This window comes from Dermacentor silvarum, chromosome 6 (genome assembly GCF_013339745.2).
Source record: "Dermacentor silvarum isolate Dsil-2018 chromosome 6, BIME_Dsil_1.4, whole genome shotgun sequence".
Classification (NCBI taxonomy): Eukaryota; Metazoa; Arthropoda; class Arachnida; order Ixodida; family Ixodidae; genus Dermacentor; species Dermacentor silvarum.
Genome location: NC_051159.1, coordinates 74,918,550 through 74,938,011, shown reverse-complemented (window position 1 = coordinate 74,938,011; position 19,462 = coordinate 74,918,550). Strand labels below are relative to the sequence as shown.

At 45.9% G+C, this 19,462-nt stretch overlaps 1 protein-coding gene across 1 annotated transcript; it reads left to right on the top strand.

Moving 5' to 3' along the window:
- Window positions 1-3,727: 3,727 nt before the first annotated feature.
- Window positions 3,728-18,889, top strand: LOC119456722 (endothelin-converting enzyme 1). The gene is made up of 4 exons (XM_037718544.1): window positions 3,728-3,754; window positions 4,660-5,016; window positions 6,517-7,989; window positions 18,884-18,889. The coding sequence occupies exons 1-4, from the start codon at window positions 3,728-3,730 to the stop codon at window positions 18,887-18,889; spliced, it is 1,863 nt and encodes a 620-aa protein (XP_037574472.1).
- Window positions 18,890-19,462: the final 573 nt, after the last annotated feature.

Sequence of the window (19,462 nt, the reverse complement as noted above, 5' to 3'; positions counted from 1 at the left end):
CGTCAAGCTGAACGGCACAGGCTTCACCCTTAGGCACCGCTACGTTTGACAGTTCACTGGCAGCAATACGGATCTGAACGAAGGGAATCCGTGGCGAAAGTAAACGTTCGGCCACATCAATCAGAACCGGTAGACCTGGTAGCATAGGCAGGTAACGATACCCATTGGTAACGCTAAAGCGTGGAATCTTCTGCTTAACGAGAACGTTCTTGCACGTTGTACAAACTCGCGCCACGGTTTCACCCCACTCAGGCGACGCCGCTAAACTCAACGTTTCACGCATGGCACTACTTACCGGCGTCAAGTCTTTCATGTGCCACAGTCTTTCGCACACGTCGCACACATATCCAAACAGATCGTTTACGAAGTCCGTCGCGAAGGTCCGAGTCGCACTGGCGCTTTCGCCAAGTTTCCCCGTTTAGTCAGTCAATCGGCGAGCCTTGACATCATCGACGGCGTCTTGTTGCTGCTGCTGCTGAGATGGTCGGGCACGTCGCTCAGCCTCCTGGCGACGCCGCTTTGCTAGACGTTCCTCCCTTTGCTCCGGTGTCTACGCAGCACGTTTAGCCTTCTGTTCGTTCTTACTGCGCTCAACCACTAATTACCAGGCAACTACTTCGGGATCCGATGAGTTAAGCTTCTCCGCTCTTCTGCGCCGCTGAGCAGCAATTTCGCTCTCCTTCTCCATGGCTATACCACACTGGCAAAACGCCCAGCGCAAACAATCAAACGCCCACCGCAAACGCCGGGCAAACGCCCGGCGCGCCAGCTGTGCGAGGTGAGACTTCACTGCTCCTCGCGCATGCGCAACACGGCTCTCCAGGAGCCACGCGAAACTGCTAAACCTCAGCCAGCGCAGCTCACGCTACAAAAATTAGAGGACGCTTAAGCTTTGTCTTTAACAGTAGAACGCGATAGCGTTATGGGGACCCGTTCTGACGAATAAAGTTGTCTCTCTCTCTCTCTCGCATCGCAACGCGCGGTTGTACAGGTCTGGTAGAAATGCTGGAAAAGGCATTTGTGTTTGAGTTTCCTCGTAGCAGAATTAGGTTTTCTCCTACATTCCAATTACAATCCGACGCCGATTGGTAAACAATCCGACGGCGAATCCAACGCCGAATGGTAAAGTCGTGCTTTACCGTTTTCTTGACGGATTTCACTGTGAGAAATTCAATTTTTGTTCACCAAAACCTTGCACCACGTGGATGGCCTGCGCGGTCGGGGTTGGGGGATGACTTTCTCCGCCACCCGCATCGCACGCCGACGCCGGTTGCCGACGCCGGATTTTCTGCGACACGGGGCCCTTAACGCTATCGCGATCGAGAAACTCGATCCCGATCGAAAATGTCTGTGTGACACCGGCAGAAGACTATCGTCTTTCGACGACATTTGCAGCGAAGCACGCAGATACGCGGCAAATTTTTTTGTGTCGTGTTCTGTACGTGTGATGTCTGCTTTTCGAGCAGTTAAAAAGAATTGGTAGCGTCCCGTGCTTCGCTGATGTAATCGCCCATGGACCCTACCCGAATGAACAGTCACCGTAATTGCTAAACCCGACACCCCTTAAGCGCTTTTATGTTTCTCCTGCGCAGGGTACTGAATATGTCTGGTTGAGGTGCCTTGAATGTGCTAACCTTTAAGGCGTCTTTCATCAAAAGTTTTCGATTTTACAGTGAAGCGGTTAATGCGACAAGACGCGCTCAAAACGTTATATGCCAGTTTCAGGCTTTATAAAAAAAAAAAGAACAATCATTCCCGAAGTTTGTTTTTCAAAAAATGGGAGGGGGGGGGGGGGGGGGAGGCATATTGTGAGTGATGTGCAGGGAAATCTTGAAGTGCGTGAGTCAATTAGGAATTAAATGAAAATTGCTAAACTCTCGTTCATGGCCCATTTAGAGGCATTATATGCAATGCGTACAAAGTTTCTCCGCTTCTCCGGAAGGGCCAAAAAAAGGAGTAATTTTATTTTCAAACGAAATGGAGTCTACTTTATGTGTGAATTGTACATAAAGTTTGGAGTGTGTACGTCAATTAGGTGATTTGAAAATATTTACTGAAAATTCGTCTTCCCCCATTTTTGTGTTATACGACGCGTGCAGTTGATTTTATTGCGATAGCAATTATATGGACACTCAAAAGCAGATTTCTGCCGTCGGCGTCGCCGTCGCCGTCGCCGTGAGGTTCCGTATGACGTCAATGGAGATGAAATCGTCGCCGCGCGCCGAACGCTGTATGTGCGACTGAAAGGGCGCGAGGGACGCGCGCTTTCACGGGGAGTGAACGCACGGCGGAGAACAAACGCGCGTTCTGCTCTGTGCTCCCTTAAGGGCTGCAGAAGTAGGCGTCTCTTTCCTCCTCTACAATCACCATATATGTAGAGCAAACGTGCCTTCTTCCGACGCACGAAATGCCGTGGGGGGGAGGGGGAGGGAAGGGAGGCGACGTTTAGCTGCGGCACCAAGTGCCTATTTATATCAGAGGCTCCGGCAACAGTCACCAACGCCGCACGCATTTTGAGCGAACGCGGGCAAAACGCCGACGGCGTCGACAACAGTTCTGTGTGTTGCCGGTGCTGCTGCATGTCCAAGTTTATACAGCTGATAAAGCTGCCATCATTACTCCGTATAGCTCTCTTCAAATTTGCTATCGCAATTGATGCTTCACCTTTCAGGTGAAACTGCGACAACTTTTTTTTTCTCCTGTCTCCTCGGCTAACTTCGTTGAGTAGGCAGCATGTTGTGATTGACGAACCGTGTTTAATACGTGTAGGTTAATTACGGCCTTTGTAGTAAGTTGTCGATTTTAGTGTTCCAGAGTGTCATACTGCCGCTATCTGCAAAGTTGCCAAGAGTCCTAAAAACTACTGTACAAGACACAAAGCTCCAATTCCAGTGAAAATAGGGGCAATAATAATTGTAATGTGTGGCAAAACTTTCACATTGCTGGCTTAATTAGAAGCTCTGGCAATAATTACGGAACCCTCGTTTTTTTTCCCCTCTATTTTCGTGAGTCGTACGAACTTCGCAATCGCTTTCACCGGTGCACTTGGTGAAGTAAACAACGGCGCCTCGTTTATACTGCACGAAATTAAAAGGCACGCTCCGAGTAATGTGTTGGCAAAGTTCGAAGAGTACGGATTAATTGTGGCCTCTGCAATAAATTGTGTATGCAGGGGCTCCGGAGCACTAGGACTGTGTTTTACAAGCGGCGCAAAATTTCGTCACCGGCTCTCGCATAAATACAATTACCACCGAGATCATGTTTAGCGGACATGGGGGCAACGCTATGAAAATGTCGTGGACGAATTTAAATGCATGTGGATCAAATATAATCTTCGTGAAAGAAAAGTTAATTTAGCATGTGCTCAAAAACATTATATGTAAATTTTACTATTATATATATATAATAGTAAAATGTCCATATAATGTTTTTGAGACGCATATATATATATATATATATATATATATATATATATATATATATATATATATATGCGTGCCAGTGTACCGAGGGAACTCTATAGGCGGCAGAAATTTTACATTTAATAGAAATTTGGGGCGTTCTAAGTGCAAAGTGTCAAAAGACCTTGACTTAATTGGGAGCATTACAAATAATTATTGAACCCTCGGTTTCTCGGTATTTCCATTCGTTGTACGAGGTTCACCCAGTGTCGTCGGTGAAATAAACAACGCACTTTGTTTATGTTTGGTGAAAGGAGGGCCAGGTAATGGGTAATGTGTACGCACAGTTCAAAGTGGGTAGGTTAATTGCAGCCTCTGCAATAAATTACGTATACGAGCACACCGGATTGTTATGAGTGTGTTTTAAGAGTGGCGCAGAATTTATCCCATTGTCCTGACATAATTAAAAATGCCACCAAGGTGATATTTAAAAGAAGTTTTGGGGAACGCTATGGCGATTCTGTGTGCGAAGTTAAATGTATGTAGATAAAAAAAGAGTCTAAAAAAATCTTACGCAAAAATTTGCACTGCCACTCGCACTGCTATCAGCACTGTTATCACTGCTATGTTAATCAATGGCCAAAATCTCAAACCGAACAGTCATAAGTTACATACGGGCAGCGTTTTAAAGTAAGCAGTATAAACACAAGCAACTGAATTTATTATTGGAATTGCTCAAAAGAAACAGCTTCGCTGGAAATTGGGTTACGACTCTCCAAGGTCGCACAAGTCTGCTGTCATTTGTTATCCTTAGAGAACGTGTTTGTTGAAGTTAGGCAGCAATAGACATGGCTTAGAATTAAGTCCGACAGCGGCTCTACATATGGTTTTCCAAATGGACCGACACGGCGGGCCAACCTGCGCCGTGCAAACGTGTCGCCGCGGCCACGTAAAAATGATAATCGAGTATATAAATCAAGAGATTGGGTAATTTTGTCTTCGTTCATCTTGCGACGTGTCGTGTGCCCCAGCTGAGTAAAACTAATAGTCACGATAGGCCACACCGGACGTGGATGACAGAGCGTCCTGTCGTCCTTGTTTGGCGTGTCCTATATCGTGGTAATTGTAATTTCACTCGGTCGTGCTCGTCGCATTACAAGATGTCCCGACCAGCAAGTGTTTTCGCATCCCGCGATAGGCTGACTCTACCGACCTGATTTTGACGGGTGTGTCCCTGATTGTTCCCCTTCTCGTCAAGGCGGAGACCGAGTCTGTCGGTGACCGCAGCCGGCCGAAAGAAGTGAGAAGGACGAGCAGTGAGCAACAGCTGTTCGCGTGTTCTGTGGTCGTCCTGCTGTTCGCCGCGTTGGTCGTGACTGCCGCCCTGGTGACCGGCCACTGGTCGACCAGTCGTGTGCACGTTTGCCACACGACCGACTGCCAGCGGCACGCGACTGAACTGACCCGTCGCCTGGTGGGCGCCGCCAGTCCTTGCGACGACTGGTCACGCTTCGTGTGCTCGGCATGGCAAAATGAGCACCCGGGTGCCGACAGTGCGCTGGAGGACGCCGCCATGCACTGGTCGAGCCGCATGGCAAACGTGGTGCCCGAGCAGGTAATTAAGTGGCCGCGCATAAAATGCAAGCTCTGCTTAAAAGGCGCTCATTGAATTCCAACGCCTTATTTTAGGTACAAGAAGAGACCTCGAAAGGACACACACACACACACACACACACACTGAACGCCATCTACCGACTGGTTTAATGATTCAAAGGCCAGATCATAGGAGACAATTTCTGCGCACTCGCAACACACATGTCGTTGCAATACTCGTTTATCTATAATGCAGCAAGTTGGTCTCCAAACGAGTGCACCTCTGTGGAATATAAGGTGACCGAAGGGCCATAGAGGTGTATTTTATCAGAAAGAAAGGTCCTGCGTGTGTCAGTGTCATTTTCTTTCGGATAGAATAGACCTTAATGACACTTAAATTACGTTGTACTTAGCAGAGGTACACTTGCTTGAGGCCAATTTGTTGCATTATATATATATATATATATATATATATATATATATATATATATATATATATATATCATTCATTAAATCAGTTATATTTAACAATCACTAAATCAGTTGGTAGTTGCCGCTTTATGTATGCGTGCTCGTCTGTATTTTGTATGGCTCTCTTTGCTTCCAATATACTGTTTAGCAGACCCCACCAACTTGCCCAAGAAGTCATCTTGCGTTTTTATGTATTTGACAGCAGCACTTAGCGAAGCTGCGTGACCTAAAGTCGCTCTAAAGCAAGTCTCTTCCCTCGGCTGAGAACGGCGCCAGCTGGCATACAAGAATGGTTGAAACGAAACTGCAAAAGAAGCATCACACCACTGCAATGTTCATTTCTTATTCCCATAATAATAAATGGTCATATTCCCGCCTAATCGAATTCATGTAAACTGTACAGGAAGACATCTTAACTCACAGTGCACGGGGTAGCATGACACGGAGAACTCGCCTTCAGCGAAGCAATGCGAACGGCTCGCATGTCGCACTGACGAAAACACATGGAACTGTGTGAAGGTCGGCATACGTACGTTACCATCTGCATCTGCGGCCAAACCCCGAACACTGCAAACCGGCAATGCCCAATTGCAGGTCTAAAATTATATTAGAATATTGGCTAAACATAGAAGAAGCAAGGCGCCCTACATTAGGGTAACCCTCTACCAAATGCAACGTGCTATTATCGTATCATGCAAACACGTATAAGTGTTTATGAATACTAAAGGGCGTTCATGCCAAGAATGTTGCTCTGTACATGTATCCGATACGGAAGATGCAATACGCGAAACGTGAGCGCGTTGAACTTCGCGCCCATCCTCCGCTGCAAACAGCTTCCGTTTTTCCCCGGACACTTTTTCTCTTCTAAACTGACACTGTAGATTTATTCTTGAACATTGTCCTAGGTGAGCAATTAAAGTATTGAACTCCGGCTACGAAGCTTGCAGAATGCTAGCTCAGATGGCGTAGACTTATTTTCTGCTCTCTGCTTTTTTTTTTCATTATTATTATTCGTTACGCTATCGTCGTTGTGGCCATCGCCCTTTCACAGGTATATTACCCACCGGAAGCCAGGAAAGCCGTGCACGCCATCGTCACCTGCCTGGACAGGTCCCGAGAGAACGAGTTAGAAAGCACGAAGACACTGCTGGAGTTCCTCGAGAGACACTTTTGGGAGGCAAGGGCAACGTCCGACCGCCGCACCGGTAGCGACGAGTCCCACCCTACTGTGGCTAGTCTGGTGGCGGAAGTCGTTGACTACGCCGTCAACTGGATGCTACCGCTACTTTTCAACGTGGCCCTGTTGGCCACCCAAGGCCCGCCAACCGGAAGGGTGATCGTCCTGTTTCCCTCCGAGCTGGTCCCAGTATGGTTCAAGGTCGTCACCGAGCAGCGGCAACACGGCACGTACGACTCCACTTGGCAGTACATATCCCTGGTCACCAGAGGACTGACTCCGCACTTCGACCTAGACAATGGCGCGGACATAGCGGAGGACGTGCTATCCTCCTTGCGCAAAGTCACTGAATTTGAACCTGAAGCTTCCGCGGTAGTTACCGTTGGCAAGCTGGGTGAGATTCTGGGCCTTCCGCCAGGAAAGAACTTAGTGCAAGCTTTCCGTCAAACCTTCGTGGTTAGCCCCGAGATAGATGAGAACGACGTGGTTTTCGTGACTCGCCGTAGGCTCCTGGTTACTCTCACAGCCCTTGTGGACTCGCACGGTGCCGACGCTCTGACCGCATTCGTGCGATGGTGGGTGTTGGTCATCGTAGGATTTCTTGCAGACACCAATTCCACAAGAGAGCGCGCCAGCGACAGAGACATCAACGAGATAATGACCCTCGTGTGCACGACTGAAGTGGAAGCCACGTACGGCCTCGCACTCAACAGGGCCGACAAAGAGAACTTCGAAGAAGACGAGCTCGACGGCTTACGGAAGGCGCTGGAAAATATCAGGAATACTCTTGTACAAGGCATTAGCCGCCTTGTCTACCTCGAAGACAGTGCCAAGCAAATCATCACAGCGCATCTTAAGAGCCTCAAGACAGAACTCTGGGGTGACGTTGACAAATTAAGAGACGGCAACGAGTCACTCCCCGCGTTCGCCGACTTTCCTGTCGCTGATGGACCGTTCATGAGGTACTGGGTGTCAATACGCGAGTATGCGCGCTCTCTGAACCGTGCGCAAAGATACCGGCTTCCGTACGTGCAGCGGAGGACAACGCCTAGCACTTTGGTTTACTATGAGCCCATCTCGAAGACGGTCGTCTTAAACCACGCGGCGTTAACCTCTCCGTACTACTATCCTGGGGGATCGAAGGCGATGTTTTATGGGGGCATCGGCTTCTGGTATGCGAAGGCTCTTGTGCAAGCACTAGACTATGAATCCGAAGGCATCTTCACTCCGGAAGACGAAAATACGGCACTGCGACCATCGCCCATTTACAAGGGAAAAGGCGTCTTGAGACGATGTTCTGACGGATTTTTCTACAGAGACGAGTTTCCCGACATGGCCGCGATGGAAGTAGCTCACGCTGCTCTACAGCGGGACGACGATTATAACCGCCTGCCCGGAGCGGAAACTCTGGATACGGACCACATATTTTTCATGACTCTGTGCTATGGTGCGTGCCGGGCAGAAGGAAAGGATCGCTTTTCGCCGACCTGCGACCGAGCGGTGATGAAATCGCGAATTTTTGCCAGAGTACTGCGATGCAAGTCAAAATTGAAACAGTGCGGCTATTTTTAGCGGTATATATCCCCATCAAAAAGGTCTAAACGCTGAACTAGAAAGAATTCAAAGACTCGCAGTCCGATTTATATGTTCTAGGTACAAAAAAGAACAGACTCGGTTACCGAAGTGCTAAGTTCATGTAATTTGGAATTATTAGGAATTAGGCGACAGAGGAACAGGTTAAATTATTATTTCAGATTCTCCAAGGTCATGTAAAGATTGATAAATACAGGTACATACGTGCACCTGGTACACTTCGCGAGAGAATAAGTCATAGTGCACCCATCCGTCCTTATGCCACCCGCACAAACGTCTTTCGTTATTCGTTTTTTGCCTGATGTTATCGAAAAATGGAATGGACTACCTGCACATATTGCTGAATGCACTGATGTAAAAGCGTTTGAAACTTTTCTTGATAGTTTTGTTCCTTAAAATTCATTCAATGTTTTCTTGATGTTCTTCATTCCTGTCACTCATTCTATGCCACTTGTTCGATGATCTTTATATTTTTTGATGATGTTTTGTTGAAGTTTGATGATACGTCAAAGATTCTTGCATATCAGTTTTGTATTTGCGATGTATTCCCTCCCTGTAATGACCCTCACATGAGGGTTAACAGTATGTGTAAATAAATAAATATGGTATGGTGGCCCGTACGATCGCGTCATTTTTTATGCTCTTTCCGGTTACATCCCCGAGTGTAAGCATGGATTGACAAATATTTCTGACGTTGCATAATCGTGCATATGCAGAAGCAAGAAAGTACTGCCGCATTGTCGAATGAAATGCTAGTATAGTGTATAGATGCCGCGCTTGCATTGGCGAATTACACCTTGTGTTTTGAAGTGGCGTTATGTTCTGGGTGACTATAAGAAACTCCCGTTCGTAAGTATGCTCTCATTCGACCGTATCGACCCGTTTGCGGTCACAATATGCACAGCCTTACGCGTGTATTTCCTGTTTATGTTCCAATTGTGGTGTGGTTGAAATCATGGAAAAAGGGATTGGAGGAAGCGGATGACGAGACAGTAACCTTACCGTCTCCACAATGCCCAGCTCCCTTCATATCTCTTCTAGTCCGCTGCCCCTGGCCACCCTGTTATACATATTAAGCGCGCGTGCACGTTCACGCAGTGCATGCCACATCGGCAGCTAAGGCCATATATCTAAATTCTGGAGTGTCACGTACGTGCCAAAACCACTATATGATCATGATGCACGTCGTAGTGGGGAATTACTCCGGAATAATTTAGGTACGCCGCGATCGGAATTGAACCCGCGACCTTGTTCACCAGCGCAACGTCATAGCCAATAAGCTACCGCGGAGGGTGAGCTATATAATGCGCCATGACAAATTTCTCATAATGTTCTCATTTGAGGACCACTGCATGGAGCCAATCTTAACGAGCCAATCATTGACTCGTAACGCGGCGGGGCGACGAGGTCACTGCTCAACTTTTATAAAGCATATACGCATAAAAGAAAGTGCGTTGCACAAGGGGAGAAGTTTTCCAACAACTCAGTGATTTCAGTGACTTTTTTTTTTTTCAGTATGTTTTCGTTGACGCGTATTGCAACATTTCACAACATTGATGTCAATCAATGTGACACACCGGCTTATGCGAACATAAAACACGTTTGTCACCTCAGACCACCTTATATAATCAAATACAAGGATATAGGTTGCGCTTCAAGTGCGACCTTGCCAAATCCCAACCCAATTTCCAGCGAAGCCGCTTCTTTTGAGCAGTTGCAATAAGAATACGAGTTGCCTGTAAATAAATCGCATGCTTCAAAATGCTGCCCGCGTATATAACTTACGGCTGGTCAGTTTGATATTTTGGCCGCATATAACGCTCTCCAAAACTTAAGGAATTTTATTTTTAGAAATTAAGGAAGTAATTCAACCACTTGACCAGAACTATGGGTGTAGGGTTACCCCTCCCCCATTTTCGCAAAATTTGATTTCGGTTGCGTTCACAATTCTCCCAGGGCAGCGGGATATATTGTGTTATTTATAAAACGCATCCACAACGCTCCGTATGGCTTGCATATGTAATTTACAACAAGAGCCGTATGGGTCCACACACTTTGACCGTCGCACACTTTGACCGTCGTAGCGAACGAGAGGGGTAATTGGAGATCGCAGGGAGAGGCCTTCGTCCTGCAGTGGACATAAATATAGGCTGATGATGATGATGATGAAACAAGGCGCCTTGTTTACTTCATCGAGGACATTGGGGAAACCTGCTACCAACCTCGTACAACGCATAAAAAAGGGGAAAAAACTAGGGTTGCTATTATTTGCAACACTTCTAATTACGCCAGGAGCGCTAAAGTGTCACCACACAAAGCACGTAACATGACCCATATCCACAACATAGAAACGGCGTGACTTATCGCGGGACATTGGCAAACATAGCTGAATACGGCCGTGCGACACTTCAGGAACACTTGATTACGAATTGTTTTAAATGCTGCAGTTGGTACACACGCCTTTAACATCATACAGAGATTTTTCGCAGCGTTCCCTCAATTTTCGCTAAGCTTGATCTCGGTGGCAAATGTAGTTTTGCCAGGGAAGCGAGCTAAACTCGCGCCACTCGTATAAGACACACTGATAACTCTCCGGAGCGATTGAATACGTAACTTATTGCAAAGACCACAATTAACCCACACCTTAAGAACTTTGGCCACACATCACCCATTACCTGCTCCTTACATTCACTAAACAGACATTATGTCTTGTTTAGGTTGCCGAGAACGCTCGCAGGTCATGCGGGGACGATTATATTTAGGTTTTCCGGAATTTATAAAAATCGCATATTGCAGATAACATAATTTTACTTCTTGAGTTGAATTATTCAGTGAGGCGGACATCACTTGCAAAAAACTGCAATGTCTTCAAGTCCATCCGAACTAAACTCACACGTAACTGAACGGTGTATAAAGCCGTTGTCGTTTCTCCACATTACCATGCAATCAAAGTTGTACACGTTCCTCTAAAACAGGAACGAAAGCTCGTTCCTCGTTCCTTCCCAATATTGAAACGAGTTCCCGTTACAAGTTCCTCTAATGCGTAAGGAACGCGTTCCAGTTACACTTCGAACATTGGAACGCGTCGTTACATTAACGTTACATTTTATGATTTTTTAATTAAAATATAGTGTCGGATAATCCCGAGGCGAAATAAAATGAGCAATTTAAAACTCACATCGAACTACGTCTACTACACGAATTTGAACATCGCCGGCAGCAGATTATCTGGAAATAAAAGGAATCCAAAGAAACATTCCTATAAGAATTTTTTTCAGGGAGCACAGGACATACTCCAGACATGTCCAACTGCAACTTCGGTGCTCGTCTATTACAAGTGCACCACATATGGCACTTTCCACTTTTGTCTTCAAATGCGCAGTCAGGATACTGCGCTTCAGATGTGCAAATAAAAAGCTACTCACGTGCACCAATATAATTAAATTTCTTGCACAAGAAACCACATCGAAAGAACCAATACAAAGCGTTTAATGAATGCTAATTCAATATTGCAGTATGAGTGGGAAAATAAATGTCCAGAATACATATTCGCAACTTAGTTAATTCCCTTGTTTGAACGCAGCAAGAGATGCATCTCGATGTTGGTGCCTGACAGACGAACCCGTTTTTCAAGCGAAGCTTGTACAATTGCCTCATAAGTGTTGGCGGTGGTGGTGGTGTCAGACTAAAACCCTATCGAAAACGTGTCGAAAACTCGTGTCTCGTTCCCTTGGTATATACCAAAATTGCCATGGAAGGGTACGAATGTATGACTAACATGATTGATAGGTCATGACATCAATAACATCACATACTCGTCAGTTACGTCACAATTAACGATAATAAAATCACGTGTGGCGCCTCCCCGCATTGGATATGCACGTATGAGCCAGGGACAAGAAAGAAAGAAAGAAAGAAAGAAAGAAAGAAAGAAAGAAAGAAAGAAAGAAAGAAAGAAAGAAAGAAAGAAAGAAAGAAAGAAAGAAAGAAAGAGATCACGTGGGGCTCATACCGGGGCCTCACATTTCAGCTCCGCTCCCAGAGTAGAGCTGGTGCAGGGAAAGCTGCGCGGGCGCCAGATCACGTGACGCGCTCTACCAATTAGGGTCCTTTGGTGGGTCACGGGGAGGGAAAGAAAAGGGGCTTGGCGCGCGCGCGCTCCGCCGGGCTTCCCTCGTTTCAGAGTTTCGGTGTCCGAATGGGAGGGCCTCGCGTGGTGCGTTCCGTCGAGGAGCAGGCTGCGTCTGAGTGACGGCGCCACGAACTGGCTCGGGAAAGGGCTCGTCGTCGACGCGCCAATTTTAGCGAGAGGGCTTCCGAAGCCCAGGCGAAACATCAGCGAAGAGCCGCGGACCCTGAGTTTACGGCAAACGAAGCAGAACGCCTGCGACAGCATGTTCTCGCCACAAGCTTCGCTTACCCCCATTTTCTCGACAGGGGAAGGGCTGGTGATTTTTTTTCGTCAGCACTTCGTTGCCAGTGTTGAAGAGCCGTTCCACCGAAGCGCTTGAGGTTACTGCCGTGCTGTACTTGAGGAAAACTTGGCTCAATCCCTCGAAGTTCTTCATCTGCGACAGCGGGTAGTCAACTGGTACCAGCAAGTACCACGACAGCCCATCCTGTGCCTCGGCTGGAAGGGTTCGGTGCCCGTGAGGATGTGAGGACTGGAAACTTTCCATCCGCCGCGAAGTCCCTCGAGTGGCGCTGCGATCCTGACGTCATCGTTTCTTTGCGGCAGGCCGGCATGGAGGAAAGAAACTACAGGAGGGAGCGTCACATGACAATCTTGAAGCCTATTAATAAAGAATGTCGCAGTTTCACCCGAAAGGCGAAGCATCAATTGCGATAGCAACTTAGTAGACGGAGTAAGGATAGTAGTTTTATCAGCTGTATAAACTTGGACATGCAGCAGCACCAGCAACGCGCAGAACTGTTGTCGACGCCGTCGCCGTTTTGCCCGCGTTCGCACCGAACGCGCGCGGCGTTGGTGACTGTTGCCAGGGCCTCTGGGGGCGGCTCGGAGGTTTTCGACGAGATCAGAACGGGAAACTCGTCGAGCAGCGTCGGAAGTGTTTACCACCTTCTCGCCTCGCAACGTCCTTGTGTATATACGCATTTGGTGCCGCAGCTAAACGTCGCCTCCCCTCCATCCTTCCCGTCGCCCCACGGCCTTTCGCGCGACGGAAGAAGTCACGTTTGCTTTTTCTCTATATATATATGGTGATTTAAAGGAGGAAGGAGACGCTTAATTCTGCAGCCCTTCAGGGAGCACGGCGCAGAACGCGCGTTTGTTCTCCGCCATGCGTTCGCACCCCGTGAAAGCGCGCGGCCCTCGCGCCCTTTCTGTGGGGTCTCACACGTGCTCTTGGGACAAAGGAACGACAACACAGTAGTGCAAACAATAAAAAGAGCATTTATTGCACCTTTCATACACTAATACACGCTAGTCGAATTACATTCACATGGGCGCGCGACAAATCAAGGAAGTCCGACTCACCGCGACCGGATAGCGAGCTAATATGTTCGTCCCATGCTACGACACCATCGCCTAGTCGTGCACGTGTACGGTCACGCGAACGGTGGCGCGTTCGAACGATCCGTGTTCGTCCATTGTTGCGTTCTTTTTTACAAATGTAATTACCATGCCAACCCGCATTACCGCTACTAGTTCTACTCCCCCCCCCCCCCCTCCTGGACTTGTTCATCATAAACAGTTCCATTCATCCAATACAGCTAGGGGCTCTCGATGCCGCAATAAAGTGAACATTTGTCCATGTATTTAGTATTGCATAAATCATTTAGTGAGAGGAGTCATGTTCCACCGGCCACTCATTTTCAACAAATCAATATATATATACACTGTCTCACCTTTCAGAGAGGGGAATAAAATTAAAGTTTACAATCACCATATATGTAGAGCAAACGCGCCTTCTTCTGACGCACGAAAGGCCGTGGGGGGGGGGGGGGGGAGGGGAAGGGAAGGGAGGGGACGTTTAGCTGCGGCACCAAGTACCTATTTTTATCAGAGGCTCCGGCAACAGTCACCAACGCCGCACGCATTTTGTGCGAACGTGGGCAAAACGCCGACGGCGTCGACAACAGTTCTGCGTGTTGCCGGTGCTGCTGCATGTCCAAGTTTATACAGCTGATAAAGCTACTATCATTACTCCGTATAGCTCTCTACCAATTTGCTATCGCAATTGATGCTTCGCCTTTCAGGTGAAACTGCGACAACTTTTATTGCGATAGCAATTATATGGACACTCAAAAGCAGATTTCTGCCGTCGGCGTCGCCGTCGCCGTCGCCGTGAGGTTCCGTATGACGTCATTTGGAGAAGAAATCGTCGCCACGCGCCGAGCGCTGTATGTGCGAGTGAAAGGGCACGAGGGGCGCGTCTTTCACGGGGAGTGAACGCACGGCGGAGAACAAACGCGCGTTCTGCGCCGTGCTCGCTTAAGGGCTGCAGAAGTAGGCGTCTCTGTTCTCCTTCACAATCACCATGTATGTAGAGCAAACGCGCCTTCTTCCGACGAGCGAGAGGCCGTGGGGGAGGGGGAGGGAAGGGAGGCGACGTTTAGCTGCGGCACGCAGTGCCTATTTATATCAGAGGCTCCGACAACATCAATAATTTTCAACAATCAATATATATACACTGTCTCACCTTTCAGAGAGGAATACATTAAAGTGAAACAACGTATTATCTTCTTCCTCCACTAATATCGCATATGACTGCTTTATTAAAACTATGTGCCCTGTGTACAGAAAGTACTTTCCTTATACAGGGTTCGTACAGGTTTCTAAGGCAAAAATTTAAGGATATTCCAGGACTTTCCAGGACCTCTCACAGGTTTTTCAACGACTCAAAGCTGCATCCAAAGTATGATTTTTTTACTTTAGCATTTCCAAAAATGACTAGTTTTATTGCAATTACAACAAATAAATGTATATCACAATTATAATAAAAATGTTCAGCATTGATGACTTCTCCAGATCACAACACAAAATGAACGCTTACAACAGCGGCTGAGATTTCTCCAGTATAGGCTGGGTAAAGTTCACCAGAAATATTCAAAACATTCAGCATCAGCAGGTTAGTGCACTAAAATAAGAAGTGTAGCGAAGAGAGACGCTAGTGGGTCCAGCGCTTTTCGACTGGCAACGGCGCTCGTGCTTGAAAAGCCGTGTCTCGATCGTTTGACTGTCGCCGCTGCGCTGCTCCGAACTCTTTACAATAAATCCTTTACAATTTGTGGAGGTGCTGGGACCTCTAATAAACCCTTTATAAAAGAAATAAATGTATGTCCCAATGATGTTAATAATGTCTAGCCTGGATCACTTTGCAAGTTCACAACAATACCAAAACAAAAAGTTCACAAAATGCAATGAATGCTCCCAACAGCTACTCTGACTTCTCCAGTATTAAGTGAGCAAGTTTACCGAACATTTCCAAACCATTCAGTGTAGTCTTGCTACACATCCATCATATTATAACAAATGGATGTATATTCCAATTTTGTATAACATGTCTTGATCATTTCTCAAGTCCGCATTATAAAAGTTAACACAACGAGCACTCGCAACAGCTGCTCAGGCTTCCGCAGTATTAGCTGGGTTGGTTCATCAAACATTTCCAAAACACTCAACATACCGTATTTTCCGGTGTATAAGGCGCAGTTTCTTTTTTCAGAATTTTTCGTCGATGCATCTTATAGAACGGCCGGGTTCTCGTGATCAAGTTCCCGAGCGCCGTGCGAGAACGATGGAGCAGCAACGCAAACGGCGGTAGGCCGACCGCGAGTCGATCTACCCCGAAGTCGTCACATCTGCAGATGAGATACGACGCGCACCGCGACGCAAACTACGCAGTTGCTACGCTAGTACAGGCAGCCCCCCCCCTCCTCCGTCCCGGGCTGCCTTCCCGCTTTCCTCCCTTCTGCGCCATTCGGCTCACCGTCGCCAAATTTCACTCGCAGATACCGCATATGGCGTGCGGGGACGATGTTATCGCCCTTGGACAACATCGCGGCAACCACGACGGCAGAATTGCGTGTGACCCGCGTTCACGGAGCGAAACATCACTAACGTTTTAAAATCGGTTACTGAAATAACAGGTGCGTCTTATACACCGATGCGACTTATATACTTTTTTTAACTGCCGTTTTGAGGGTGGTGCGTCTTATACAAAGGTGCGAATTATCGACCAGGAAAATACGGTAATGTTATTGTACTTATATTATCATAAATAATATTATAACAAACCTCCATCCAAAGGCACTGAGCATCAGTGGTTAAGTTGCTTCACTATAGCTCTCTTCAGCTTCACCTCGCGCGCAAGAGTGAAAGTGGGACAAGGCAGACCGACAGGCGTGGAGTGAAACGAACGATAGGGTGAGGAAAGCAGCGTAAACACTGCCAGCGTGCTGCCAGCCGAGCCAGCACCGAAGCGCGGCACGGGTTTCTCGCTCCGTTCGCTGGTTTGACGCGGCGAAGCCTTTATTTCTTTCGGCGCAGTTCGGCAAAACGGAACCATGTGTACTCGCGTCGGCGTATTGTTTCTGAAATGGGGAGTTTGTCAGATCGACGCCGATCTACCACAGAAAGGAGGTCGCAATGTCAAGTGCATTGCTCACGAAATTCAAGGATTTTCTAGGAAGGAAAAATATTCCAGGACTTTCAAGGGCCTTGAAAGCGCACTTTTCAATTTCAAGGGTTTTCAAGGACCTGTACGCACTCTGCTTATAAGGCCTTGAATAAGCCAAAGCGAGCCCGCAAACCTTGGATTACTTCTAAGATACTTAATATGAATAAATAAAATAATAGGTTATATCAGGTGTTTCTGGTAAAGCGAGATGTGAACGTATTTAAGCTTTTAAGGTTTACAGAAATAAATCCACTAAAACACAAAAGCAAGCTAAACTGTAGTTATTACTTTATGGTCGATGGTGTTACTGACACTAAACACATCTGGAATAAACTTAATTCTATCATTTCTGCTAAATGAGCAACCAGTCATATTGGCGTGCTGGTAATTAATAATGAAATATGCAAGGGATACAGTATTAGCCAACAAGTTTAACTGAGTACTTCATTAGTCGATAGCACCCACAGTCAAGAATCATTAGATCACTTACCCCCCTCCCCCCTTAAAAGATTCGCTATTTGCTGATTCAGCAGGTAGACAAGAGGTCATTAATGTGTTAGAGTTTCAAAAAATGTGAAAGTGAGGGCATAGATGGATTAAAATTGGAAACTATAATGTTTGTTTTAAATCTCATCTGTGCCATATTAGCACACATATATAACAATGCATTAGGCATAGGTGTATTTCCCGAGAAAATGAAAACCGCGAAAGCCACAGCCATATAAAAAGAGGAGATAAAAATTATTTGGGTAATTATGGACCAATTTCAATTTTGCCAATATTTTCTAAGGGGCTTACAAAATTAATATGTACAAGGTTGTCAAAGTTTTCTGAACACATCATTACATCGTCACAGTACAGCTTTCAGTCTGGCGTTCCTACAGAAAGTGCTTTACTATTCCGAAAAGAATTAATCTTAAAGGACATAGAAGCAAGAAAACTTTATGAATATACTTAGATTCCACGAAGGCATCCAACCAAATTAATCATATTACTCTGTTAAAAAAGCTATATTGTTACAACATTCTCAGTGGCATTTCAACTCTTATAAAAGGTTATTTATCAAATCGACATCAATGTATCTATCAACCAAGAGTTGCATTTGTCTAATGGTGTTAGGAATGACGTACCACAAGGAAGTATACTGAGGCCCCTTTTATTCGATATTTTCATTAATGATATTGCAAGAGCGCACAGCTCTAGATTGTCATTAATGCGGATGACACAAGTATTTTTTTCCTGGTGAAATCATTGACAACCTTGCAGTATCTGCTAATGAAGTACTAAAGAAAATATACCTATAGACTGTTAAACTCGCTACACATAAATTTCTCTAAGGCTAAGGTAGTACTGTTCCGAGCTAAATCAAAATATTGTGAAGCATCTCCGAAATAATTTCTCAACAGTAATGAAATCGAATTCTCCCCCGCCCGCAAACACACTTGATGTTATCTTTACACTGTACAATGCCCTTTTTTCTTATCTACATAGTTATCTGGCTTGGTCAAAAGCCTCTAAAGAATCTAAATAGTCTGGTCCGACTGCAAGAGGCGTCTCACAATGTGCACACCTCTATATTGTTTAAGAAGTTCGGAATCTTGAGAGTTGATTATTGCTACGAATACCAGCTCTTGTCAGCTTTTAAATATGAAATACGCAAATGCAGTACGCATACCTAATTTAGCTGGTTTGCAACCTAATCCAGCCTGCCGTCCAAGTCGACATACATATAATTGGTATGTACCATGTCCTCGAACTAATTATGATTTCAATCTCTCCGTTTGTCTTACAAACAGTGCTTCATAGGCGGAAATTAGCAATTGAGAACTTACGTGCGTTATCAAAAACTGCGTTATTTAAAACTGGTGTTTACTTCAATAATTATAGAACATCTAGATTTTGTGCAATGTAAATGTCGTATTCATTCTGTGTTGTAAAAGACCACATGTATTTTCATGTACCATTGTTTTCTGCTGTCTGTGCTTGCTGTTTTTGTTTTGTTTCAGGGGTGATGGGGCTCGTCAAGCTGCTTATATGCTGCTTATCTTCCTGTCATGCCCAACCACAAATGCACATTTCTCATGTACCATGTGGTTACATAAACTCAAAGGACAAATCGAAACATAATTGAAAATTCATTAACTTAATTACTTTACGGCACATATTGCAATTGACATATTGAAGCCAGTCAGCTTGCAAGGCGTATCCACTCGGAATTAATTTCCAGAATACTTTCGTTGGAATGTGTCCAACTTCAACGAAAAATAATTCCCCTGCTTCACATAGTTCACCAAAGAAACCGGGCAACAGCAACTACATGCTGTGTATAAAGTATAAAAAATTTGGAGAAGAATATTCAGTAATTATAAAACCAAATAATAAACGTACACACCGAACTTTCAGTAAGCGTCAGCCATAGAGTGCCCCCCCATTTCCTGTGAATACGAAATTTCTGCCGCTCATGTTCCTCGTCTCGGGAAAGTGGCTTAATGTTTTAAGCATTTCATATAACGCCTCTAAACGGGCAGAATAAAAAGGGTTTAGCAATTTCATTTCACCCTTTTTTATTGTTACACACGATTCAA